Source organism: Aythya fuligula, chromosome 1 (genome assembly GCF_009819795.1).
Source record: "Aythya fuligula isolate bAytFul2 chromosome 1, bAytFul2.pri, whole genome shotgun sequence".
Taxonomy (NCBI): Eukaryota; Metazoa; Chordata; class Aves; order Anseriformes; family Anatidae; genus Aythya; species Aythya fuligula.
This window is the reverse complement of record NC_045559.1, coordinates 78,610,034-78,638,030: the sequence shown is the minus strand read 5'-3', so window position 1 is coordinate 78,638,030 and position 27,997 is coordinate 78,610,034. Positions and strand designations below refer to the sequence as shown.

The 27,997-nt window shown below is 35.0% G+C and overlaps 1 protein-coding gene across 4 annotated transcripts in view; it reads right to left on the bottom strand.

Moving 5' to 3' along the window:
• The window catches only part of ANO2 (anoctamin 2), a 190,394-nt gene that overhangs the window by 125,096 nt on the left and 37,301 nt on the right, over positions 1-27,997 (bottom strand). For all 4 annotated transcript variants that reach the window (XM_032207994.1, XM_032207993.1, XM_032207995.1 and 1 more), the window contains exons 4-9: positions 26,508-26,656; positions 25,176-25,230; positions 24,221-24,269; positions 21,406-21,461; positions 21,094-21,135; positions 15,756-15,820 (exon numbers count right to left, since the gene is read on the bottom strand). In XM_032207994.1, the coding sequence (XP_032063885.1) occupies positions 15,756-15,820; positions 21,094-21,135; positions 21,406-21,461; positions 24,221-24,269; positions 25,176-25,230; positions 26,508-26,656 (416 nt within the window). The remainder of the gene's footprint in view (positions 1-15,755; positions 15,821-21,093; positions 21,136-21,405; positions 21,462-24,220; positions 24,270-25,175; positions 25,231-26,507; positions 26,657-27,997) is intronic.

Below are 27,997 nucleotides of genomic sequence, written 5' to 3'. Positions count from 1 at the left end.
CTGCCATAGGACAGAGTGAAAGCACTGAAACCAATGTGGAGAGCCATGCCATGGGGCAATGTTAGAAGCCTCCACAGTCAAATTTCCAGCTCATCTGAAAGAACTAATGGTTCTTTTTTTTTTTTTTTTTTTTCCCGTGACTATGGTTACTGCTGCTGTTTTCACACCATCACAGCTACAGATAACTTCACATTCCTAGGCTCTCACACAGGAAAGTGGGCAGTGTGGTCATACCTATTTCAGTGTTGCCTTACATGAGTGCCTATATTTTCTTAGGTCCAACAGACCCGGCTTATCCTTTAGGAAGGAGATGTGCAATCCTAAAAGGGAGAACCAAACAAAAGCACTTTAATTTGATACACATACAACATTATCTTCAGTATGATGGGATGCCATAACTTGGAGAAACAGTACAAAACAAAGGAAATTTCAAGATTCTTCTGTGAAAGGAATACAGCCACTATATCTGACATTTACAAGGTTGTCATAAGCAACAGACTATATGAAGTATCAAACAACATGAGTGCAATCATGACAGATTGACTTGAATGGCATTAATGGAATTAGATATGTTATTCTCTTTCATTTTAGGAAGACAACTTGTACAAGTAAAAATGGGAATCAGCATATATCAGTTTAGTAACTCCACATTTATACCACAGCATTGTTTTTAGCTTATAAAATGATAAATTTAAATATTTCTGGTGTAAATATAATCCTAACACTGTGCAGCTGCCCTATAATGTGGCACCTGCCAAGTGATTTTGGATGTCATTTTTAATAGATAGTTTTACTTTATTTTCAAATTTGTTGGTTTTTTTGAACGTTTCTGAGTATGAAGTGAGGAAGTATATATTGACTGAAAAAAACAAAAATAATCAGATGGCTTAAAGCTTTTCTTCAAGACTTCTTTCTGAGTCAGCAAACAACAGAATGCCCTTGGAGCAACACAGGACACCGAGAGACTCAATTTACCCTTATGTTTCCTCCAGTTTGGGAAGTAACATGCCTTGCACTTGGCAGCAGGGCAAACACCACTAAAAATATCCTAACAACATGGGACAATAATGAGAGGGGGTTTATTTTGATTATCTGTCTTCTTTTTCCTTCCTTATTTATAGTAATGAACAATGTGCATAGCTGTTACAGCACTCCAAAGAGCTCAAAGCAGACAAAAATTTGCCCACAATCTTAGCTGTTCTAAACTGCATGTTGATTTAAAAAATGGCCACAAATTAGCATAGAAAGTGTTCAAGAACAAGCAGCACTGGAGTAAAGACCAGCTGACCAAGCTCAATGAAGTTGGAACTTCCTCTGTAATTTTTAAATATTTCAGTGGTATGTATGATCTATAACCTATAAAGCAAAGGGTTGCTATCTGCATCCATGCCAAGAGAAAGTGAGAAAGTGAGAGGAGTTCAACAACATCCTGGCAGTATGGGAAAAAAAAAAAAAAAAAAAAAAAAAAGCAGTTGCCAAGAAGAAAACTGCACAATGTTCTCTGACTTAACTGTTTTGAAAAAGAAAAATAATTAAGACTGCTGTGCCCAAGCCCAGTCTGTCTATGTGCCAGAAAGTGACTTAATCTAAAGAGAAGCAATGACTGCTTGGAAGCATGACAAATTTAAACCTGAGTTTATTAAGCTAGCAAAACACAGGACACAGACATGCTTCTTCATTTTTGGCATGTCCTGAGACCTGATCTCCCATTGCTCTGAATAGGAGTCAAGCCTGTGCAAACATCCTGTAAGACACCACAAAAGACCAAATTCATCTACTGTAGCTACAGCTGTATTCAGTGATTTCTGGTTCAGACCTTAAGAATACCATAAGGTAGTCTTCTTTTTATCTGCCATCTAAAAATCTCTAAATAAATGCTTACAGGCAGAGTTTTAGAAGGTTTGAAAGCAGTTCACCCCTACTCAAGTCAGGAAGATCATACTTGCAAATTTTAAGGCTGTTTTCTTTTGAAAGAAGGATGCTGAATTTTCTCAGACATGAACATGTTAGCCTCTTACATACTTGAAGCTGATAGGTCAGATCTGTGATACAACATTAGAAAGACAAAAACAGTGGGTCCAGAGGAGGGCCAAAAAGATGAGCAGAGGGTTGGAATGCCTCTTCTATGAAGAAAGACTGAGAAAATTGAGTTTATTTAGCCTAGAGAAGAGAAGGCTTCAGGGAGACCTTAATACAGTCTTCTAGTATGTAAAGAAGGCTTACAGGAAAGACAGGAAAAAATTCTTTATCAGGGAGTGTAGTGATAATCCAAGGAGTAATGGTTTTAAACTAAGAAGTTGCAGTTTTCATTTGGATATAAGGAAGAAGTTATTCATTATGAGGGTGGTGAGGCACTGGAACAAATTGCCCAGAGCACCTGTGGAGGGGTTGCCAGGTTGGCTAGGGCTTTGAGCAACCTGGTCTAGTGGAAGCTGTCACTGCCCATGGCAGGGGAGTTGGAATGACATGATTTTTAAGGTCCCTTCCAACCTCAATCATTCTATGATTCTTATTCCACGATTCCCTATCTGTTGCTTTTTTTTTTGTTGTTTTCATTGTGATCACAGTGCTTTCACATACTAAATTAGATTAAAAGAACTAAACCAATAATAGGGTCACATAACTTAAAGATTTGCTTTTAATTTGCCTTCAGCTACACAAATACTGTTTTGCTCTGAAAAAAATCATTACAGCTAATGCTATGCATCAGATTTGGCATTACAGCAATACTTATTTGGAAGCAGTGTCAAAGACTTCACAATTTTGTAGAAAATGCTGCTCAAAATATTGAAAGAATGTGTTCTAGATGTCCATTGGGAAAGTTGTTTCTGGCTTGTTATGGTTATTTTTAAGACAACTTAACCTCTGTCAATGCCTGTAAAGACCAAAATTCAGGCTTATTATAACCACATTTATCTTCAGAGGGCTATGCCCTCTGCATTGCATAAGTTTGTCTCTACATTATATGTATTCTAAAGTAGAGATGTGTCCTTTGATATACGCATATGCAATAAGGTCAGTAGTTCTCATTTAAAGCTAGGGATAAATGATTTTGATAATGAGTGTGGACTGCTCCTATCAGAAGTAACAGTTAAACATTTTGTTCTGTACATTGTTACATTCTAAGGTGATTTTTTTTTGTGTTTCACTTCAGAAAACCTTTTGAATGCTGGTCAAGTGGCCACCTACCAAGTACTAAGTTCTACTGAGCAAGAGTTATGTCTCCAAATAATGATTCAGCCAAGTCCTCCATAATTCCTTCAGAAGATGAACAAAAGTTTCAGTTTCTCCCAACATCCCAAGATCAAGTTAATAATCAGAAACTATATTGATAAAGCCCAAAGCAAAACAATAACAACAACAGAACTACAGAAAATATACATGTATTCCCTCTCATGCCAGAAATATAATAAGAAGTGCTGGAAAGAGTGCAGTGAAAACGTTTACTCAATTCCCCCTGCTTAGCCCATATAATACTTGAACCAGACTGCAATTCACTTCTTTCTGTCTGGCTGCCAAACTAACATCAAAAAGAGTAACTGATAATTAAACTCTTTGCTTACATGCTGGTCACCGCTTTTATGCCAAGCTGTGCAATATATAAATAGACTAAGACTTGGGGAGGGGGAGAAGAGAGAAGAGAAGAACCCTGAGATTTTAACTCTTCCAAAAAAGTGTGGGATACCTGGATTGTGCATGATACACACTTGAAAGAACTCTGGATTCATTCAGAAACAAAGTTTAAGAAGCAGGAAAATATGCTCTAGACACTATTTCATTTGACTGGGAAATCAGCTCAAAGTTTTTCAGTTTTTTAATTTCCATACCCTATTCTAGGCAAACAGTTATTTTATTTTTGCCATGATTCATTCATGAGCCTCTCCACTGAGTCAATATTTTATATGCAAAACTAAACTGTTTTACAATTATTTATTGAGTAAATTATCAAAAGGCACATGTGCTACTTATGCCTTCAAATAAGCCTATTCACAAAAATAGTCCCTAGAATTCTGATGAGTCTGCTCATGGGAGAAAGGACAAGTGGTCTTTTCAAAGTAAGGTTTCATGTCAAAAATCTCTGCTATCAGAGCTAGTTTAAAAGCTTTTTTCACATCTCCAGCTTCCTTATGCCCTCTCTGACCCACAGCTAACCTTCTCAGTTGTGCTAGTGCATTACAAAGTTGAGTATTATTAAAAAAAAAAAAAAAAAAAAAAAAAAGACAAGCAAAGCCAAAAAAGGCCATATCCACTTCTTCATCAAGCCAGTTCATAGTGTAGGCCTATGAACATCTGTGAAAGACCACTGAAGAAAATAATAGCCTGTGGCAAAAGGTTGGGAACACAATGAACTCCTTTAATGGACTTGGTCAAGAGAAGAAAATCTGCCTTTAAAGTGAAGGTAGAACAACGATTACCCGTACAAACACTATTTTCTAGTAGATATTAATCTTAGAACACAGGAGATTTTACATTATTATTGAGATAATAGTTCCCAACACATTGATGTTTCCACCTGAGGTTTTGAAAACTGTACATTTATTTCAGAAACACTGCTGAAGTATAGATAAAACTCCAGTCACTCTAACAGAATCAGAAACAAGACAAAACATTTCTGTGTACCTCACTATTTCACTCCAGGTAGTTACCCATGTACAGATTTTTCTGGACGTGACATTTTTCTCCACTTGAGAACTTTCTCAGGGCAAGATTCAAGCACTTATTGCAACCATGTGGGCCACCTGGGTGGAACTACCCCTCAGCAGCACCACTGAGGCTGCTGTGTATCCAGAGATCCCAGAGATTTCTACCATGTATGTGCCTGACAGCATATATGCACGTATTCTGTCCAGACAGTCTCGGGCAGAAATACATTAGTGTTTAATTCAGATATACAGAGACTGCACTAAATGGAGCAAAATGGAAGCCAAGAGAGTCTCCTTGCAGAAAACGATCCCCCTTGGAACAACTTGCCAGTAGTCCGAGAAACATTTTTATTAAAATTTTAAGAGAATAAGAAAAACAAACAAACAGACAAACAAACAAACAAACAAACAAAAAAACAATGACAGAACTTCAGCTAAATTATAAGGCAGTTGAGTCTCAGGCAAGGAAAAAAAATACAGTAGAAAATACAAATTGTTCAATATGCAGAAAACAATGAAAGGACCCTCTTTCCAAAGTAAGAGCACACGGCGTTGTTTAAGCTGGAGATAAAGCTCAAGACTGTCCAGTAAAGAGTTAATATGAGGGTGAAAATAGTTGATAAACAGTGCAGGAGCCCTGAATCAAACCCCCAAATCTATCTCTAATATTAATGTTTGTGTATGCATCTACAAATATTCATCATTCATTTTGGAATGCTTGGTGAAATTTGTAAGAAATGGATACAAGTCAAGAGCCAAGACATGGCTTTTGATTTCTACAAAAGGCTTCCTATCTGGTATATTTTCTCTTGCAAGTAATGCACTGAATCATCTCCAGTGATTCCTGAATGAGAGTATTTACCAAATACCAAAACTATGATTCTTTTCACCTGAAAGTAGAATGAAAAAGGATGCCAGAAGAGTCATTTAATGAAGTTAACATTTAATTAAAGTTCTCATTTGAAACCATTAGTTAACAAACATTTTCTGTTTCCTCCAAAAGGTACCTGAAGCCTGGAGACAAACCTGACTAAATTACAGATTCTACCAGTTATATTTTCTTATATGGCACTGCGAAATATGTTTTGTGATCCATTATAGGATGAAAAATAAAACGACCAACCAACCAAAAAAAAAAAAAAAAGACAAAATATTGGAACTCCTTAGAGAGCAGACATTTTTAAACTACTGAAATTAACTGTGGGATTATGCTTTCCAACAGTCTCTTGGCTTTTCAGAAATAATCACTATTCAAAACAGTTAAAGGTTACTGGTTAGGGAGAAGGAAGGTGATTTATGTACAGGCAGGCAATTGTTCAGTTCTCAGATTCTAATGTTTTGAAAATACCCAGGAAAAGTGTATAGAATAAAAATTCAGGATTCAGGTATTAACAGTAATTTAAAATAGCAAAAGATCAAACCTTAGCCTGTAAAGAAATAAAACCGAGACAAGCCACTCACTGAGCTTTGCAGATTTACAATCGTTATTGCTCCCATTCCAAGAAATATTCATAATACAGCTGAGAGAGCATAGTTTGTGGTGATGGATTATAAACTGTAAAAACCAATTGGCTACAGACTGTAATTCCAAGAACAATAGAAGCATAGTAATTATACATGTACTATGACTGAGACAGAAGTCAAGGCTGACTACCTACCAATTGCGTAAGCAAGCAACATGTTGCTGGTTAGTCAGAAGCACTGTAACTGAGTTCCCCATTTGTTACAGGAGAATACAGAACTTCAGTGCTTCCACAGAGTGTTTTTGGACTTGTGAATGTCCTTTGTTGAGTGTTCCTTATGCCTAGAGACCTTTTACTGGAAAGCTACACATGAAGAGAATGTGATATGCAGTAACATTAAAAAAAATAAAATAATAATAATAATAATCCATACAGTTTTTTTGTGTGCAGTACTAGCAGTCCTTAACTTTATGCAGTGTTTGAAAGGATTAAGTGTCTGATTACATTATTCCGTGGATGTCTGGATTTGTCTGTCACATTTTATGCCTGCAAAAGCTCTACATGTCTATGAGACTATGCTATGAAGCCTTTACTTAAGACAGACACTTTTAGCAAGAGCAGTAATGCAGTGTATGCCCCAACACTCAGTTTTGAGAACTCATGTAAGACAACCTATGAACTATTATGTCTCCTGATAAATCAGTCAAAACCTGACAAATCAATCAAAAATGTCACTAGCCCTCCAAATCTGGCAAACTCATAATCCAGAACAGGTAGCCTAGCTACTTGAGGCTACTTGAGGCTGAGTCAACACTACAGTGAATCAGTAAAGGTTACCTATGAGGAAGGGAATACAGTTTCACTGCAGAAGCATTTCAGCCCACCAAGTGAGGTTATATGTAAGAACTAAATTTATTCAGTTATACATATCACTTTTTTTTTTTTTTTTCTCTAATAATAAACTCTACATGCTCCCACAAATAAGGAGTAATCTATATAATATGATATAGAGAATCAGCTTTTTTTTTAGACTGGCAGGGAGGTTACCTAGCATTTCTTCCCTGACACGTTTGCTAAGGTTTATACTCAGAACAAGTACAAGGTCACTGATATTCACAGTTTCCTAATCTTTGGTATTCTCCAGGTAATTTCCATGATTTTTATATCATCTAGGTTAACGAAGTTTGAAGCTCAGATACTGACTTCTTTTCATAAATAAATTTAATTTATAATATGTAATATTTCATTAAAGCTGTCTTGCTTTTCAGATTCATATAGGTAGGCCTCACTAGAGCCTCTGAATTAATTTAATGCATTTGCTTTAGATGGCACTATGAATATCACTACTTTCAGATAGACACCATCTAGTGGTTAAAACATAGACATATAATTTTCCAAAAAAGTATAATAAATTATTTGTTAGCCATGATCTTATTGGATAACTTGAGGCAGTCATTCTTTAGACTTTCCTCTTGCAGGTTTGAGACAATAAGAGAGTTATATAAATTTATTTTTTAAATTAAAATTTAGACTGACAGTCCTCAAGACTTCTGAGACTATGACAAATAGGAAAAAAAAAATCAAATGCACCCTGCAAGAGTAATTAAATGCATACAAGATGTTTTGCTCATTGTTGTTTCAGCATTTTAACTGCAACTATTTAACCAAGACTACACAGTAATAGTCATCACCTGTTCCATATTGCATTAAAGATGTTTATTTTCTGTTCTCTGTGATAATTGTAGAAGTTCAAATATTTATCACGTTGGAAACCTTCCTTATGTTGGTCTTTTCAGGGAACAATTGTTGCACAGTGCCCAGTCTTAATCTTGTCATCTTGTTTCTGTCAACTGTTGGAAACAGGTTACTGAATCAAACAAAGCTATGGTCTGTTCTAATGAAACTTTTGTATAGATGGTTGGATGTCTCATACAAAAAAGTCTTAATACTGGGGTATAATTTTAAACCAAATGAAAAGGGTTGGTCTTAAACCCTGCTTGGTGTTCAGGAAGTCAGAAAAAGACCTCCTCTCATCCAACATCCCATAGCCAAAAATTCCTACCGTGATTAAGGTGTCAAGAGAGTTTTAAAAGAAAAGCAGAAATGCTACCACTCAATTGCTGTTTTCTTCTCCCTGCAGTTCTCAGACACATTAACTTTTAGATACTTACCAATAATTTTAAGTTTGGATATACAAATTTGTAAGATTTCCTCTTTTGTTTCCAAATGTACCTGCTACCTCTGGCTTTTCCTTCTCCAGTTTAAAAGAACAAACCTTTGTTTCCTGTCAAGTATACTGATGTCAATTCTAAAGATAACAGTTGAATTAGGGCCTATCACTTAATTCCATGAAGAAATATGCTAATATGCTTCTTGCTTTGAAGTTAATACATCATATAGGCACTAAGCAACTAATTCTAAGACAGTTCTGCACACAGACAAAACAGACTTCTAGCTGCTTACAAAACTGCACAAGCTAAGAGGGAGCCACCAGGAAGCTGCACAGCAATATCTTCAGCCTTCAGAGTCATCCTTTGTATAAGTCCTGATGTAGAAGTGCACATCTTCTGCTGAATCTGGTTTTTGAAAATCCCACAGATGAAATGAGGAATCTGGGTGGTAACAAGGATCTTAGTGCTCAGAAAGTAACCTGAAGCCTGGGAATTATGTTTATCAGAAAGTGGGGATCTGGTTTTCCTCAATATTGCTATACAAACTTAATAGTTTGAAATTCCATCTTACATACAAGCACCAATAAATAAGACCAGGCTCCTGCCAAAACAGAGAACCACTTCCTACAGGACTAGCGAGGACTCAGAAATGTGGAGCTGTATGTAAATCATTTCAATCCATTCACAGGCCTGCACAAAGCAGAACAATATAAGACAAATTCTTCAGTGATTTATGCGTCATGAGCATAACTCTCTACTTTGCAAATAACACAGACTGGAGCACTTGTGTGAACCCTGTGATGAGAAGTTCCAAGGATGGAGGGGAAAGTCCCTACAACTGCTGATAAATGTGCCCTTGCATCAAGCATCTAACAAGCAGTCCATTTAATGTGTATATGATATGATGTAAAAGTTCATTCATAAATAAAACAAGTTCATGACTGGTAAAGAGATCACACAGGTGTCAGAAATGGGAGGTCATGAGCGGTAATGAGATCACAGACACTAGAAAGGGGAAAAAATTATAATGATGGAGAAAGTGTTCCTTTCTCAATACCCAGGAATCTGCTACAGGTTCCCATCTCTTCTCACTTCCTCTAGGAAGGTCTCTGCTGGTAAAAACTGGCAAAAAGGACAAAATGAAGGCTGACTGGATGCTGGCATAGTATTTCCTGCTGTACCTAGTGCTGAAATGATGATGAACTGCAAGGTGAACACAACCTATGGTGGGAATAAATCTTTGTTATAGAGTTCCTTGAAACTATAAAAAGATGTTGGAATTGAAGTGCAAGAGGGCAAGAGCAAGAAGATGTGCCCAGGGTACATTCTCAGTAGAGGTTTGGAAAGGAGATGGATGGACTACTGTCAAAATTACTGGTAGAATTCATGGGCATTCTTGTACTTAATGCTATGTTTGTTCAATTTCTGCACTTTCCCAAACTTAAAGCTGCATTCTCCTCCTTTTCCTAATAAAGAGTTCCTTGTATATAGATCCAGCGTCTTTGTGAATGTTGGAGATACATCTGCTGAAGACAGTCAGGGAAGACTTGCATGGTGTTCACATATTTCTGTATGAGAATGGAGTCATTTATCAAGAACCGTTTTTTACTCTCATTACCCACCTGGCAAAAGGGAACCTTCTTCAGGGCCCCATGAATCTGTGCTGTGTCAGAAAAATCCTACAGTAATTTACCAGACTAAGCAGGAAATTACAACACCCTAAACACACTGATGACTACTGCCAGAAAAAAAAGCAAGCTCCCCTCTCCTTCCCCTCTCCTTCAAAGGGAAAGAAACCCTCTCCCCCCGCCCCGCCGAAAATGAGTGCCCCATTGGCACCTAGTGAAGAAAAGAGACTGTAAAAGAATCAAAGACTAAACCTGATGCATGATAGTTTTCCACTGAAAACGCATTTCTGTTAAATAAGCAATCAAACTGCCAGGTAGAGAAAAGCTCAGAATTTTAATAGTGTGCAGACCACATGCTGTAAACGATTTGTTATTGAGAAGGTGGAAAATAACCACCTGATCCAACAGTTGCTTCAGCAGAGAGAACAGTTCATAACATAACTATTCTTCAGGCATTAGCAACTGAGTATTACCCTGCCTAGCTACCATGGTGTTTTCTTTCCTCTCTGCAGCCTTATGGGAGCTAGTGATAGGCATATGACCCTTGCAGGAGGGTGTTAGATGCTCACTATTTTCAGTTGGCTGATTGTATATATAAGGCAGGCCTCATTGCGCTCTGCTTTGAAACCTGGCTTTTAGAGAATATATAAATATTCGCTGAAGATCTGGGAAGTGTAAGACTGACCTGCTGGGTCAGCCAGCCCACCAGTGAGTTATACATGCATCACTCTCCCAAGATATTAGTCTGGACTGATTAGGCTTAGCTTTGAGGTAAGCATTAGAAAGCATTGTTCAACCCCAATCTGAGATAACCACATATCAAAGGTTGCTTTTTACCAAAGTGGCTGCATTGTATAAAAAGTAAAGATTGGACATTTGGTTAGGTTAATTCACAATGATAACAGAAGGGTGACAGGGAAGCAGAGCAAGGAAAATATACAGGAAAAATTGCACTTAGAGGTTAAATAGCCACGGAGTTAACACAATGACTGAGCAACATTTAAGTGTACCTCTGGAATTAGTGAATGCACCACAGACCTTTAATTTCACGTTCCTGCAGTTTCAGGCTTTATGTGGAAAGATGTGTTCTGTCTACAGATATGCAGATGTGGCTACAAAGAGCTGTGGTGATGGAAGCAGTGATTTGGTAATGCATTGACCAGAATGGTTGGCCACAGTTAGGAGAATACTGTATAAAGTATAGATCTTAATTACACTTCTGTAAGGAGCAAACATTTATCTCTAAGACAATAAAACCACTATTTCTGCAGAACTCCCTTCTTTATTTTATCACTCCTTTAAAACTGCTCTATTCTAAGTAGGGCAAGCAGATATACCCATTTTGGTTTTTGTGGTGAAAACTGATGAAAGAATTAAGAAGGAAAAGAGGCAAAATGGTAAAATCACTTTTGGAGTCCAATTGCTTACACTGAACACCACTACACAGGCCCCAAGACAGTGGAAATGAATGCAACAGTATTCAAAACTGAGACAAACAACCTTCTGAATATCAGAGGTCTGTCATTGCTTAAAAAAAAAAAAAAAAAAAATCAGAGAAAGCTACTGAAGCTACTGGCTGCCACGCTTTAAGAAGACAGCATTCAAATGCACAAAGAGAGGGGAACAGATGACTGTTCTGTCAAGAGCTAGTTCAAAATGTACATGCTGCAGTGAAGTCCCAGAATTCATTACAAATAAAGTTAAAACAATTTTCCAGACAAAAGAAACACATAGTTTAAAATAGGAAAGGAGAGATATACTAGGCAGACAGTTTGAGTAAAAAAACTCCAGGGTTTTGATTTACATGCTGTATTCTATAAATAATATTTTGTCTAACACACTTTCCCACTAACTCCTGCAAAAAGAGTTATCTTATACATGATCTTAATCTTTACAATGACCATGTCTTCCCACTTTTAGGCTTTACATCATGGTAAGTATATACAGGCACTTGGAGCTTTGGAAGTAATCATGCAATGGATAATGTAGGTTGTTAGATATAAAGAAGTTAGATGAAGTCCTAGCAATAGGAAATAGAAATGAAAACATGAAAAACGGGATGGGTTTGAAGAAGCTGATGAGCTGGGACCTTAAAGAACTAATATTTGAAAAAACTCCACCACAATTAAAAATACAGCTAGCTGTGCTTGACTTGACACTTTCAAGGGCAGAAAGGCCTTGCAGAGAAATTTTGACAGACTAGAGGGTTGGGCAATCACCAAGTATGAAGTTTAACAAAAGCAAGTGCCAGATCCTGCACCTGGGATGGGGCAATCATTGCTGAATGCACAGACGAGGGGATGAAAGGATGGAGACCAGCCCTGTGGAAAGAGATCTTGAGATTCCTGACAATCACAAGTTGAATATGAGTCAACAGTGTGTTTTGACAGCTGAAAGAGCCAACTGTACCTTGGGGTACATCAAGCACAATGTTGCTAGCCATTGTCCTGCTCTGCATTGGTCCAGCCTCACCATAAGTACTATGGGCAGTTTGGGGCACCACAATATAAGGATATAAAACTATTAGAGAGTGTCCAAAGGAGACCAACAAAGATGGTAAAGGGTCTTGAGAGCAAGACATATGAAGAGTGAATGAAGTCATTTGGATTGTTCAGCTTAGAGAAGAGGAGACTGAGGGGTGAGCTTATAGACAGCCTACAGCTTCCTCATGAGGGGGAGCAGAAAGGCAAGCACTGATCTCTTCTCTCTGGTGACCAGTGAGAGGACACAAAGGAAAGTTCAGGTTGGATATTAGAAAAGGTTCCTTGCTGAGTGGGTGATCTGGCACTGGAACAGGGAAGTGCTCATGGCACCAAGCATGCTGGAGTTGAAAAAAGCATTTGGATAACACTCTAAGATTTTGGTTAAATAAAGTTGTTTTGCTGTAGAATAGAAATATGCAAAACCCTCTGTGTTCTCAACTGGTGAAGCCCTCCTCATTTGCCATTGCATTTAGAATAGAAATCTTAATTTAGGATACAAAATTACTTTCTCCTTGTACCCCAAAGAGATGCATAAAAACAGAGCAAAATACTTTTACTGATAAAGACACAGGAGTGAATGGAACTCTGAGTAAATGCTAAAATGCCCCATCTTTTCTCTTTCCCTCCCTTCCCTTCCCTTCCCTTCCCTTCCCTTCCCTTCCCTTCCCTTCCCTTCCCTTCCCTTCCCTTCCCTTCCCTTCCCTTCCCTTCCCTTCCCTTCCCTTCCCTTCCCTTCCCTTCCCTTCCCTTCTCTTCCCTTCCCTTCCCTCTTTCCCTTCTCTTTTTAATTTCATATTTTTTAAGAACATGAAAATACTCTAAGACTGATTATACAATTAACACTCCCTCAGCATATCAAACCTTAACAAGGACCTCAAATAATCCCAGTTTGTGTCTAGACTGAGTATAACACATACAGATTTTCAAGCTTTGGTGTATAGTCACTTAGAAACCTGTAACCATGGACAGTAGAAAGGTAATGGGAATGATTTATAAGAATTCTACAGTGCCATGTTAGCATAAGCATCTTAGGTTAAAGAATGACTTTCCATTTGTATTCTTAACGAATAAAGGTGAACAGGAATAGTTTAAAAGATCTACATTGTTACAAGTTGTCTTAAAATATTAGATTAAAAAATGTAATTAACTTGAGGATGCAAATATTGTTTAAGCTTATACCCCCATCCCTTCCCTCCACTCCCCAGTACAGAGGTGCAAAAACCTAGCCGCCAAAAGAAAAGGGTGGTAATTTTTCAGGTATATACACTCCAAATCCTAACATTAACTATAGATAAAAAAACACATTTATTTTAGTGGTAGCTGTCAAACTTTCAGTCTAGCAAAGGAAGAAATATAAAAGCAAGAAAAATCAACTCTGAGAAAAGAGAATCAATTACACATCTGGACCTTCTTTCTTTCTCACAGAAGTTTAAACCACAGAACATCTATGAAATCGTACCAGTATAGTGAAACATCATAATGGGGACAGCAAGATACAAATGAAGATGGAGTACAAGCAGATGTGTCTTTGTTTTTAATTCAGCTACTCTGACAGGTCTAGTAACATTTAAGAATTCCTTCTGTCAGTCACAGTTTAACTTAACATTTGTAATATTTACTAAGAACATACCAGGTACTTTAATACTATTTTGAGCTTACCTAATTCATAGAGTAGCCTAGCCTCAAATAACCAGTAGTGAAAAAGTATGTAACTCTCACACAAAAATATTATGGCAAAAAAGGGGAAATTTTGAAGTCTTGCAGAATTTCATAAAGATCACAGAATCACAGAACCATTAAGGTTGGAAAAGACCTCCAAGACCATCTGGTCCATCCAGCCCCCAAACAGCAAAATTACCCACTAAACCATGTCCCTAAGTACCATATCCAATGTTTTCTTAAACACCCCAAGATGGTGACTCCGCCACCTCCCTGGGCAATCCATTCCAATGCCTGACTACTCTTTCTGAGAACAAATGTCTCCTAATTTCTAACCTGAACCTACCCTGGCACAACGTGAGGCCATTCCCTCTAGTCGTATCACTAGTTATCTGTTTTTAGTCGTATCACTAGTTACCCCCAGCTCCCCACATCTTCCTTTTACGTAGGTATGGAAAGCAATAAGGTCTCCCCTGAGCCTCCTCTTCTCCAGACTAAACAACCCCAGCTGTTCCTCATAGGACTTGTGTTCCAGGTCCTTCACCAGCTTTGTAGCCCTTCTCTGGACACATTCCAAGGTCTCAATGCCCTTCTTGTAGTGAGGGGCCCAAAGCTGAACACAGTACACGAGATGCAGCTTCACCATAGCAAGAGTACAAGGGGACGATCACCTCCATGGTCCTGTTGGCTACGCTATTCCTGATACAAACCAAGATGAGATAGTCTCACTTCCATTTGCCAATATGAAACATGTCACAGTTCAATTTTGCTCATGTTAAGAATGTAATAGTTAAGTCTTTGAAAAACTATGTGCTTTTCAGAACTTTAACTCAAAATATAATTAATATATTTTGTAAAAGTTATTGTTTATCCATATTACTAACACCAGCTTTTGCAGCTAATCACTTAGGTCAGATTGTATAATAAAGACTATCTGGAGTTTGATTATTCAAAAAATAAACACTAAGAAATATCATCTTTCTCAGTTATAAAAATTATCAATAAATATTTTTTTCCGTTGTTTATTTGTTAATATCACAGTTTATTTATTCCAAGACAGTTATCTTATGAAAGATTATTTCCAGCCAGCAGTTTTCACAAACATTTCCCAAATATTTGTTTTGTTCATCTGGTATTTTAGCACACAACAAATACTGTTTATTTGATTCTTTCTTTCCTTTTTTTTGTAGAGGTATCGTGGAAGTTCCTTTAAAAAAAAAAAAAATGGAATTGTTTTGTCTGTATTTAAGCCTAACTTCTATGTTTGATGCATGACCTAAATATTAACATTCAAAATATACCAAACCATTGTGAACACATATGGATGTGTTCAGATGAATAAAATTTGTAAAACCAGAATTGAAAAAAAAATCAAAACTGTCAAATACTTTCATACTGATTCGTGTTGTAAACACTAGCTTCTGATTATACACCAGCCTTTGATCACAATCTCCAATAAAAGTTCATTAAGGTAATCTGAAATATTATCCTGAAATGCCTCCAGGATAACATGGTATACAGAAACAAATGCACATTATTGTTTAGTAAAGTAAGCTATCATCAGAACTACAGAAAAACAGTGAGAAATTTTATTTTCAATGATCTGATTGATCCAAGATTTCATTTATTGATGTAACTGCCGGGAACTTTACTAATCTGTATCAGATAAGAATCAGGTCCCTTAGTGTACCATAAATATTGATGTTACCTTATGAGGTCAATAGGCTGAAACTTGTAAAATACTCCATATCTTGCCCATTCTTGATACAGCAACTAAAAAAAAAAAAAAAAAAAAAAAAAAAAAAAAGAGAGAGAGAGAGAGAAAAAGAAAGAAAATTAACTTGAAGTAAGTGTTCCCATTTGTTTTTACAAACATTGTCTTAGAGGTAAAATATATGTAGAAAAAAAAAAAAGTTTTCTGTACTTTGGCATAAAATTCCAAGTTTATTTTCCAGGCAGGTATAGAAGACTCCAACCACACCAGCAATGCAAGAGCATGTATACAAACCTTTTCTCCACATACCTACCTCCTCCAAACAATATTTATTAAATAGTGATGTTAAGAATAAGGACTTAAATGGAAGAAAAAATCTGTGGTCTCATGGAAATCTTTGGAAAGATGCTAGAAATAATTCTACTTACAGAGTCACAATCTTCTATGATGTAATTTATTTAATGGCTGGAATTATACCATAGGTAAGTACAGAGCAGTGTTTCCAGCTACCAGGCAAAGAAACAGAAAGAACTCAAAACCAGTAACTGATATGTAAAAACATAACTAAATGGTAAAAAAATGTGCCAAGGTCTGCTTCTCTTCACAGGTCCTGAGGCTATTATACCTAGTGGACTCCATATAAAAGTCCCTTCTCTCCTCATGGTGCACATGCACACACCAGTTTAAATGGTTACTATTGGAATTTCAGATTCACCCACCACCTACCAACAGCACAAAAGAAGGAACAAATCTTACAGAAATTTCTTACTATGACACAGAAAAAAAAAAATCAAGAAAAAAAAATGCTAGGCAATAGGGATAAAAGGAAACATTTTAGAACCTGTTGTATATTTACCACAATACACACAACTACCATAATCAAGGGACTCATGATAGTCTTCATTCTCTGTTTTGTTGCTGTGATCTGTGTGACACAGGCTTGCTGCGCTTTCAAAAAGAAAAAAAAAAAAAGAAACCTTTGACAGTACTTCAGAAGAGGCTGGAAAGGAAATCAGTAATTATGGTATAAAAGTCATCACATTGTTCTGAAACAAAAGTCAGCTGCTGGATAGAAATTCCCATTTGATGAAAAATATGGCAAAAGAGTTCATAGAATCATAGAATATCCTGAGTTGGAAGGGACCCTTAAGGATCATCAAGTCCAACTCTTGACACCGCACAGGTCTACCCAAAAGTTCAGACCATGTGCCTAAGTTCACAGTACATTTTATAACTGTGTATGCATTTTTTATTAATACAGAAAAGACTTTCAACAATTAAGCTTTCCAGAATTAGATGAAGACCAAAGGTGGCTCAGAGGACACATCAGTTAACAAATGACTATTCACCATGTTTTAACTTTAGAGGAAAATAAAAATCACAGCAGTGCCTTGAAAAAAAAAAGAGAATATTTTCTGGGGAATCACCTGAACTGTTTGTATTCCTTTCACATTTTTATGCTGTGAAAGGTCTAGAGGAAGTCTCAGAAAACATACTCATTTAAAACTATTTCTTGAAGTACAGACTGCATGAAAAAACAAAAAAACAACAACAACAACAACAAAAACACAATGATGATAAATGAAAGTAAACAAATAGCACCACTATTTATAGATTATGAATCACAATCTATACTTCACAACATGGTGTAGTAATCTATAATACACCGTGACTTCATCCAAAAAGACAGATATCAAGCCTTTTGTTCCTATTTTCTGAAAAGTGGAGAGGGCCTAGAAAGAAAGAGTAACATATGAGAGGTAACATCAGTTCCTTTAAAATAAGGCACTGCATCTTTTGTAGTACAATTGGAGTAGCGATGAAATTGTGTCTTAAGAATGAGTTTCTGTGTAGAATCTCTGCTGGTACCCAAGGGACAACCTCACACTTAGTTGCTCTCTTGTTGTGAGCACTAACTGACTGTCCCTTGCTTGTCTCATGGAAATTGTAGTTAATGTGGAGCAACGTAAATACAGAGTTAATACCTTGGAGACCTCTAGTTTTCTGACAGCTTTGGATACAATCAGGCAATAAGTTTAAAAAACGCTGGGGAGGAAGACAAACCAAGAAATACATGCATGCAAATACACAACCAGGTATGTATAGAGTACATTCTGCAGAGAAGTTAAATTAAATATTTGCACTTTTTTTTTCTTTACAGAAACAGCGGAATGGTTCATAGATACTCAAAAGCACTAATTAGACAATAGTCTAATTTGACAACACACTAATTAAACAAGATATAGATTTTTTCATAATGTGCAATATGTGGAACTTATATGCTTAACAGCACCCTAGATTTCAAACCTTAATTCTACCTGTAAAATAGATGCTTAATAAGCATGTTACTATTTATTTTCATTCATAACAGATTATTGCACAATGGAGTTATGTAAGTATGCAAAAGCTGGTGGTGATTTTGGTTACAAAGTACATATAGTTTTTGCAGTTATCAATAGTAGCATCTGTCAGCTAGCAGCACATCATATTTTTTCTAGTGTTTATAATGCCTCTCCTCCCACAGATGCTATGTGAAAGAACTGAATAAATATCAAGGGAGTAATTAAGATCTGGATCCCACAAACATATACCCACCTAATTATTATCATTTGGAATATGGAAATTGGCTTCCAACCATTTGAGGGAATGGAGCTATGCCAATGTGTACTCATTAATGATCCAGCTCAGATTACTTTCTCTTCTTAGATTAAGGAGTTTACCCTACTCTGCTGAAGTAATTGAGAATTCAGCAATGAGATTCAGGGAGTGTAGACTATTAGCATATAGAATATTGCTGTTACAGAGCACAGTCTTACAAAATGCTTTGCACCTGTGGAAAGAAATAATGAAACTACTTTTGATTTTCTTTGGCTTCAGTAGGAGTTGAAGAGGATATGCCAGGCTGCCAGATTGATATTTTCATATGAATACTTGTGGTTATCTAGTTAAAATCACTCCTTGACATTACTCCACAGAATTACTTACAATTTATTTTCATAAAAAATCACATTTTTTATGTTTGTTTTTTTTTTTTTTGTAGTATAGTTTATTGTATGTTACCAGTTTCACTTAAAGCAGTACTTTCTGTAAATTTATAATAACACTTTTCAATCTGCTTCTAATAATCAAGTGATGTTGTTGTAGTATATGTTAAGAATGTAATTCCTAGATATGTAAGAAATTCCTCGTGTATTTCTTTATGTCATACACATTCCTAGTAATGAAAGGTTACAAATTGCCAGTGGGTTACAAGACCAAGTTAGTGTTTATACTCATGGCAAATTATTACCATGCTGCTGTGCAATAACTTTCTTAAAAATATTTTTTCTACAGCAGAAATCACACTAAAACAGGGAAATTCCTTCACCCTAATCAACAGTCTTAGGAAAACAGGGGATTATATTCTCATAGGATGTGACAAAAGTAATGTTTCACAGGGCATTTTCTCCAAAGAAATCCTAATGAGGGTTTTAGTAGGTATTAACCTTTTGTATTATGAACTGGTAAATAAACCTTAATTACTTCTGCTGCGTTATTGACCTAAGTACCTCAGACAGTCTCAGTTAATCATTCTCTGGGTTGATACTACAGACTAGTGAAATGGAAGACATAGATAAGTTTAAATGGACAAAACGAAAAGGGGCAGGAGAAAAAATGCATAAAAATGCCCCCCTTTCCTTCAAACTTGATCAGGGCTTTTCAGGAAATTAAACACTGAGTCTATTAGATTCAGATAGAAAACAGATGATGTTATGCATAGAAATACTACAGCAGATTCAATGGCTAGGCAGCAGAGACATATGTGAATAATCAATGAAATATTTCTGGAAAGAGTCTTTCATGTTTTTAATACTTAACACTTCATAACTGAGTCTAATAGGCATGATAAAAAGAAGGCAGACGAAATGTAACTGGTATGGTGAATACTTTTTCCAGACACTAGTTCTTTTAAACCCTCTTTCCCCCTTTCCCACATTAACCAATCTTTCTCCATTGACTAATGTTCATTTACTTTCTTCTCTCTAAAACTTTTGCTAACCTTGTAAGTGAATAAACCATGGATCTGACTTTCAGTGTCCATTATTGTATCACCATTATCACTTACCCAGAGGCAATTTCTTCATGAACAAAATGTTCAAAACTATAGACATAAGTATACAAGCTTCTCTACAGTTGTTTTTCATCTTTCTATCTTTTTTTTTTATGAAGGTTCAAATAGCAAAATTAAATTGTATATGGTACATTAAGACATCTAGTGGCTGAATGGCACTATTTAACAAAAACTATAAAGAACATTATGTTTTCAAATTTTTACTCACTCAGCATTGGAGAAATCAAATTTACCTGCGTGATCTCCAAACTAATTTTTCACTTCAAATGTTGTTATAATCACCAATTGTTGCAATTACACTCAGAAACTACACTGAGTATTCTGTCAAATGAATGTGATTTTCTTAAGTCTCCTTCACGCAACAGATTACACATACTAATATGTAATACCACATACTTAAAAACATTTATGAAATTATTTACAAGTCAGCATGAATATATACAATATAATTTCTAATATTGTAAATATTTTAGGCATTCAAACATTCTCTTTTACTTCATCCTTCCATCTCCCATTTCCCTACAATTTTCCCTCTTCATTTACTATCCTATTGCTTGTATATCAAGGAAAAAATAAGCAAACATTGAAGAACAGTATGGAATGGATCTTAGTGAATTCCATTAATTAACTGTTTCTGCTTATTAGCAAAAGTAGTAAGCATATGTATTAAATATAGTCTGAATTGATCATGCATCCATTTCTCTTTTGCAGATGGTGGGTGATGTACATGTATTTTCAAAAGTCATTTGATAGCAAGAAACTTTTTCTTTACAAGTTAACTGGAAGCAGATTTTTAGAAACTGCATATAATTTAAGTGAATGCACAATCAAATGAACCAGCTCTGGTTTGGTCTAGTAACTATCCATCTATAGTATCGTCTGGTTACATAAACAAAATAATCATATAAGTTATTTGTCAACTATTGCTTTTTCACACAGATTGAAAAATCTTCTCTGTGTCTGCGTAGGAAAACTTGAAGCACTTCAAGATGTAAATATAAAGTTAAATTTACTGAACTACTTCATAAAATAAACTACACAAAAAGTCATACAAACAAATTTAATGTGCAGAAGAAAATAAGCATTATAACATATATTACATGCATTTGTAAAAGCATTTATTTGACCGAATGCTGGCTATTTTTTTAATAGCATTTAGGACGTTAATTCACGTTTAGCATATTAAATCTAATATGAAATTAATTTTGCAATGTACTTTACCTTTCTTTCATTCATGTCATCATTTTGGCCTTCATATTCACCCTAGAAAAAGAAAATCATTCAATAACATGTAAAAACATAAAATTGAATAATAGATTGTTCAGCTGTTCCTACATAGTTGATTTTACTTTTGTCACAACATGAAATGTATTTGTGTAAAAGTTTTGATGCTGTAATTACATACTTAAAATGTTAGTATACATTTTCATTGTCATAGGCAATAAACTTTAAGGTTTATGTACTGATAGTGATACCGTGTGATACCATGAGTGATACCGTAAGAAAACTAGATTTTTAATTGGATATACATACATCATGAAGTGGGTATGCTGCATCATAAACATTGTTTGCTATTAATGTGTTAATACCTAAAAAAGAAAAAAAAAAATCAACAGCTAGGCACAGTTAAGCAAAAAAAGGATATTACAGATGTAATTTGATGCCATTGCATAAGTGAATGAGCTGAAGACATTCAATATAATGTCAAGATGAGTATCTACCAACACAGAAATACTTGGTTATGGAAAATATTTTATCACAGAAAAGCTCATTTCAGTATAGTGCTTTTTCTTGAGTGAACTAGTGTGGTAGAGACAGTTTTGACTACTTTCTAATCCTGATTGCAAGGAGGCATGTGACAAAAAAGGAAAATATCTGGGAAGTCCTTCCTGAAGCTCGATAACTATGAGAACCACGAATTCCCACTGACACACACAAACAATAAAATAATTTAAAACAAACAAACAAAAAAAAAAAAAAAAAAAAAAAAAAAAAAAAAAAAAAACAAAAACTTTCACATAACTTTGTGAGCAGGAAACCCCTACTACTCTCCATCAATTAACGTTGTACCATGTCTAGTTTTCACTGAATCAAGCACTGTTTTTTCTATCCTTCCTCATATAAATACACAAGGTCCATCCATCTTTCTGAGATGACAACCTGTCCTTTTTTTTTATTCAGTTTGTGCTCAACAAATCCATAGTTATGTTGGAAAGATGCTTTCACCAGGAGAAAAAGTGGTGAGTCCTAAAGACTACAAACATGAGGTCTGGTGAAGGATACAGGAACATATAGGGACACAGCACTTCACACTGAACCCATACTACCTCTGAATCCCCAGCTAAAGATTACAGCACCTACATGCTCTTGAGCCTTATGACTAACAGACATTCTGTTTTCAGTACCTGCACGTGATTACAATTCCTCCTTAAGATGAATGTTAAAGTTAAGATCAGCAGTTTATTACAGACTTCCATGCTTTCAATGTCCAGTAAAAAGTACTCATGGAAAAAAAAATCCGCAGTTAAAGTATACAACTATTATTCTGAAATGTTTTTGGAAAAATCTCTGGCGAAGAAGCTAGATAGGCATCTCCAATAAATTTCTCCCTTGGTATAGGGAAAAATAACCCTGTCACTACATGCATTAATGTAATTGGGAAATCTTTGTGTTCATTGATCCAAACACGAAGTCAAGCCCTCTACTAAAAGAATTCTGGTTTTAAAAGTTTTCAGAAATTCAGAGTTATACTAGAAACAAATATACCCTCTTTGTAAAACATTATAGAAGTGGGATCAGACACAATAAAATTGTATAAATAATAAAGCTGTAAAAATCAATAAGCAATTGTCTTTGAAGTGTTGTTACTTTCCTCCTATTGTATTATGATTTCTGAAGACTAAAGACTGCTTAAATAGTTCCAACATCACTGTCCTACTTCCTGTGCAAAATAAATAATGAAAACCTAGAAAAAAATGAATAAAACACAAATGCTTAAAGAGATTCTTAAACTAGTCATGATGAGTGCTCTTAAGACAAGTGAAAAAGGAGAACTTTAGAGACATAAGAAGCATAGAACTTTTGGGAGACGATGTCAGAGGACCAAAACAATTACTGAATTTGGTCAAACACAATGCTTACTAATGTTCAGGCTATTGACCAGAAAGACAGGGAAGACTAAAGGATTAAAATATTTGCTTCATGTCAAATCGAATCTTGAATTAACCTGAGCTTGAAGTGGATCAAACTGCTTTTTCACCTTAGCGTAAAAGAGAGGAAAAGAATGCTTGATGTTGTCTTACCATCTTCCATCTTTTCCTTTTTATTTACTTTTTTTTTTTAAGGAAACACTAATAATTCCAAATTTAAATGTTTGTTCTGGGCAAAACCAAGTGGTTTTAGCTGATACTAAGTTGATATGAGAGCAGCTTTGTTTTTTCTTTCATACGATTAAAAACTACATATATCTATTTCATGGAATCCTACATTAATCTATTTTCCACTCTAGCTGCTGTACCAATGAAATCTGTTACTGCAGCTTTACTGCAGTGAACTACACCAAAACTCTGCAGGAAACTGGATGCTAATTCTTTGCAAGTATATTATCCTAGGACATTGCGTAAGTGGTCAAGCTTACAGAAGGACTTTCAGAAAACATGCCAGATGAAGAGTAATGTTACCTCTTCAACTCAAGGGAGATACGTGCTTCAATATCACAATGGAAGAAAGGAAAGAGTAATGAAAAGAGAGTAAGTACACCTGTATATATTCTGAACCTCGAGAAAAAAAGAAAAGAAAAAAAAAAAAACACCAAATATTTCAGGGCTACCCAAAAAATGTCACCCAGTATCTTAAAAACAGTCATAGTTAATTCACTTATTTCACTATTCAGTTCATTGGCATTGTTTTTAAAGAAGTAGTGACAAGAATAATGTGGAAAGATGTATTATACTATTGAAATATCAAGAAAAATCTGTTCCTGGAAGAAATAATGCAATATATTGGAAATGACATCTGCATATTCAAAAGCAGATCATACTATAATCATATCCCATTTTATAATAACTTGTGAAATGCAAGTTATGTGCCAGACCCTGCATCTGTAAAAATGAAAAGTAAACTCCCATTAGCATGTCCCATCTAAGCTGTGGACCAGAAAGTCTGATTCTATTCCTCAGAAAACACATTTCCTTCATATTTCATCATAAAACACATTTCCTTCAGTGTCTGTTTTTTTGTGGAAATGTTCCAGCATACTCTTGTGTTCTGCTAGATAAACAAATACTCAATATGCAATTCCTAAGCAATTCCTTTTAAAACAATATATATAGTTATCTTCCATCCTTACCCATGCTGTTTCTGGCCTTTGTAGATGTGCGCTTCAAAATTTCGTGTACCTGTGGAAAAGGAGAACAGTCATATAACACACAAATTGTCTTTTAATATTCTTTTCCTTGTAGAACTAGCAATGAAATTTAACTTAGCAATTACAGACTTCTGTAGAGATTACTAGTTAAAACCTAATGATTTTATGGCAGTTCATCCTAGTTGGTTTTCTGTCAATAATGTGTAGGTTAAGTCCTGCTACGTCACATCCTTATAAAACTAAGTGAAGTGTAAGGACTTCACGTAGAATGAGTATTTTACACCATAGAAAACCACAAGAGAATCCAACTCTGTAAAAACAAAACAAAACAACAAAAAAATTATCTTTAACATTTGGAAGTATAACTGCAAGATGCCCATACTAGTAATCAGAATATATTCTGTATCTATGAAACCCGAGTATGGATACAGCATGCTGGAGAGCATAACATCCATAAAGAGAAATCCTGCCTCACTAACCTACTGGAGACCTAGCATTATGCCATGAACATGACAAAAGAATTCACATCAAAGATTGCTGGAGATAGTAAACTGCTATATGATTGTTGAGGAGGCACTTTCATGGAAAAAAAAAAAAAAAAAAAAAAAAAAAAAACAAACAAAAAAAGAACAATCTGCTTAAAGGAAAGGATGTAGGTAACTTTTAACAATGGTAACTTTTAACTTTTAATGGTAACTTTTAACAATGAGGAGGAGTCAGTAGCATTTCCTGTCATACCATCTCATACTCCCACTGGGCTATATGTATTTCTGGGCAGCTCCAGTAGAATATTTCTTATATACTTATGACTGCTTACTGTTTTGTGGGAAAAGCAAAATTAATAAAGTGATGAAATTAGCAAAGTAATTTCAAAACTCACTATTAAAGTAAACCTCATTCATTATGGGAACTCAATATGTTACTTTCATTTACTTACTATTCGGCTGCGGGTAGCATTGTCAAAAAACGTGTCTTTGTCTCTAATGTTATACCTAAAATTGTTGAGAGACAAAACGATCAGGTACTTTTTCAGAAGATGAAGTATTGAGTAAGACAATATACACAATTTTGATTTAGCATTAACTTACAAACCACAGTAAGGAAGACAAACATGTTTAAAGAAAATGTAAATGAAATATTACAGCGTGATATACTGTACCTTTCAATATCTAAACGATATCCTGAAGACATTCATTCAGAATTCTACTGGGATTGCAATGATGGTTGGCACCATTGAAGAAATATTAACTACTGTACTGTAAAATTACCTTTCTAGTAAGGACAATTTGTCTATTGTTTACAAAGGCAGACATTTTAATCTTTTTTTTAAAAATACCCTTCATGACATTTTGTGGTTATGTTACAAGGTTTTAAATTGCCTAATGCAGATGTCTATTACTCTTTTCCATGTGACTAACCCATCCACATTTCGCTTGATTTAAAATAAAAATTCCACTGCAATTATGTATTCTCTCAAACCTTAAAATCATCATATGTGAAATTAGCCTTCTCATTTTATCCTCTCAATCAAATTTACTTTTATACTATATTAATTAAAATTTTCAGAGAGGACAAAAATGTTACGGTGGTTCATTATATTTATTACTGAATTTTATTTATCAGACATAAATACAAGGAGCCACTATGAGGAAAAAATGAATGTTTAATACCAAACTGGGCCCATAAGTATTACTCCAAGTGAAAAGGCAAAAGTCAAGAGTTCCTTATCTGCATATTACTAGCCAAGTTTTAATGACTGTAATAAATGCGTCAAGAGGAAAAGTATTATTGAATTTCTACTTGGTCTTTCTTTTTACAAAACAAGTATCACTATCAAATTAATCAGGAATTTGTTGCTAAATTTTTTACAGTTCAAGCTAAGAACATAAATATTTTATTTCACCACTTCAAGTGCCTTGCTTAGAAGAAGGAAGTAAAACTGACAAAATTCTGAGTAACTTAGATTTCTGTTAATCCTCTGAAACTGAATTCCATGTCAGCATGTTTATTTATTTCAGATATATTTACTCAGGCTTTAATAAATTTAGTTTAATGCAGACATATACTTTTATCACTTGGAAATATTATCCAGGAATAATCTAACAACTTGGAAATTTCTTCACAATTCCCAGAAGTGCTGCAACCTCAATGAATTTCTGAATTGTAATAAAAAAAAAAAAAAAAAAAAAAAAAAAAAGTAGAAAAATGACAACAGTAAAATGATGAGTTACAGCTTTCTTCATTGCCCTTCACAATTTGAAGTACTCACAAATATATTTTCTCTCTGGAAAATGGGTACGACAGGCTTTTCATCTTGGTATTTTCTTGTGGCACCTGGGGCTGCAGAGGTTCAGTCAATTTGCACCATATTTTATTTAACTTTTTGAGAATTCCTCCTTCTTCTTTGATTTCATACATCTGAGTAAATAAAACGTTGTACATTAATGTGACTTGCAATAATACATTAAACTGAAAAAAAAAAAAAAGATACATCTTGGTATACACGTTTAAATAAATAATTAGAATAAGCACCTTCTCTCAACATATATTCCCATATAATAGCAAGCACATGAATTTGATGAGGGTTTTGGTTCCAAAGAGTCAAGATATTTCCAGGAAAAATAAAAAAATAATAATAATAAAAGCCATCTCAGTGTAGAATTTTTAGTACAAGAAAAGGACTTATTAACTCATTTCAGCTAGGAGCTGCAAGGAAATTACAGAAAAGCAGAGTAATTATTTTGACTTTGTAACTGTAACTGGAAATACAGGGAACAGACAGAGCAGGAAGGGACTTTACTTGCTATACTGCTCAGAGAACTTTTTTTTTCTGGTTAATAATAGATAGCTTGGTCTGACAGAACACACATACACTTGCCATTAAAAGTGAGGATACCAGGCTTGTGGCTCTGTGGTACTTTCAAGTGCAAGAATATAGGTTTTGTTTGTTCAGATTGATGTGTTGTACAAAGAAGCTTCCCAGAGATATGTAGGTATTTTTTTAATTAAATACAGACAACTTTACCAAACCTGTATTTATTTGCAATCTAATTAATAAAATGCACTAAATGAACTTTATGTAACACTTGAAGGAGTCTGTGCCAAAATATTTTTATTATTATTTCAAATAATTGAAATGAAGTTCCTTAAAACTTCATAATTTAAAAATCAGGATCATTGGATATTTTCAACACATTCTGATCTTTTTCCAAGGATTACAGTCATGCTCTTTGGAAGCCTGGACACTCTTAAACCCAATGGTATGATATGGGATTTATTTTCATATTTGAAGGTGTTACAAGGAACGTATCTAGTATATATGAGCATGGAACATTTTGATTCATCAAAATTAACTATTTTTTCTTATTCTGAAGTATGCATATAGTTAAATTTGCTCAAAAAGCACCTTTTCTCAGACTGCATTTTGTCATGAAACATGTTTTAAAAAATGAACATTAGAAAAGACTTTACTGCAATCAATTCATTACATTTAGAGATGGATACTTTCCACTGAAAATACTTTGTTTATAGTTTCATTGGATATTTGAACAAATAAAAATAACATCACAGAAAATACCAATAGTGCTTTTGCTTTTTAGTAAAAATAGGATTTTCTTTCTGGTGGTTGCTGGCTGAATTTTTCCATTTTTATTTCCAGATTTCCAAAATATAATGTTTCATTTGTTTGAAGTGGATTTTTTCCCCTACAGGACATTCTTCTCCCAACTGTCTTTGATTGCAAAAATATCAAGACAAGAA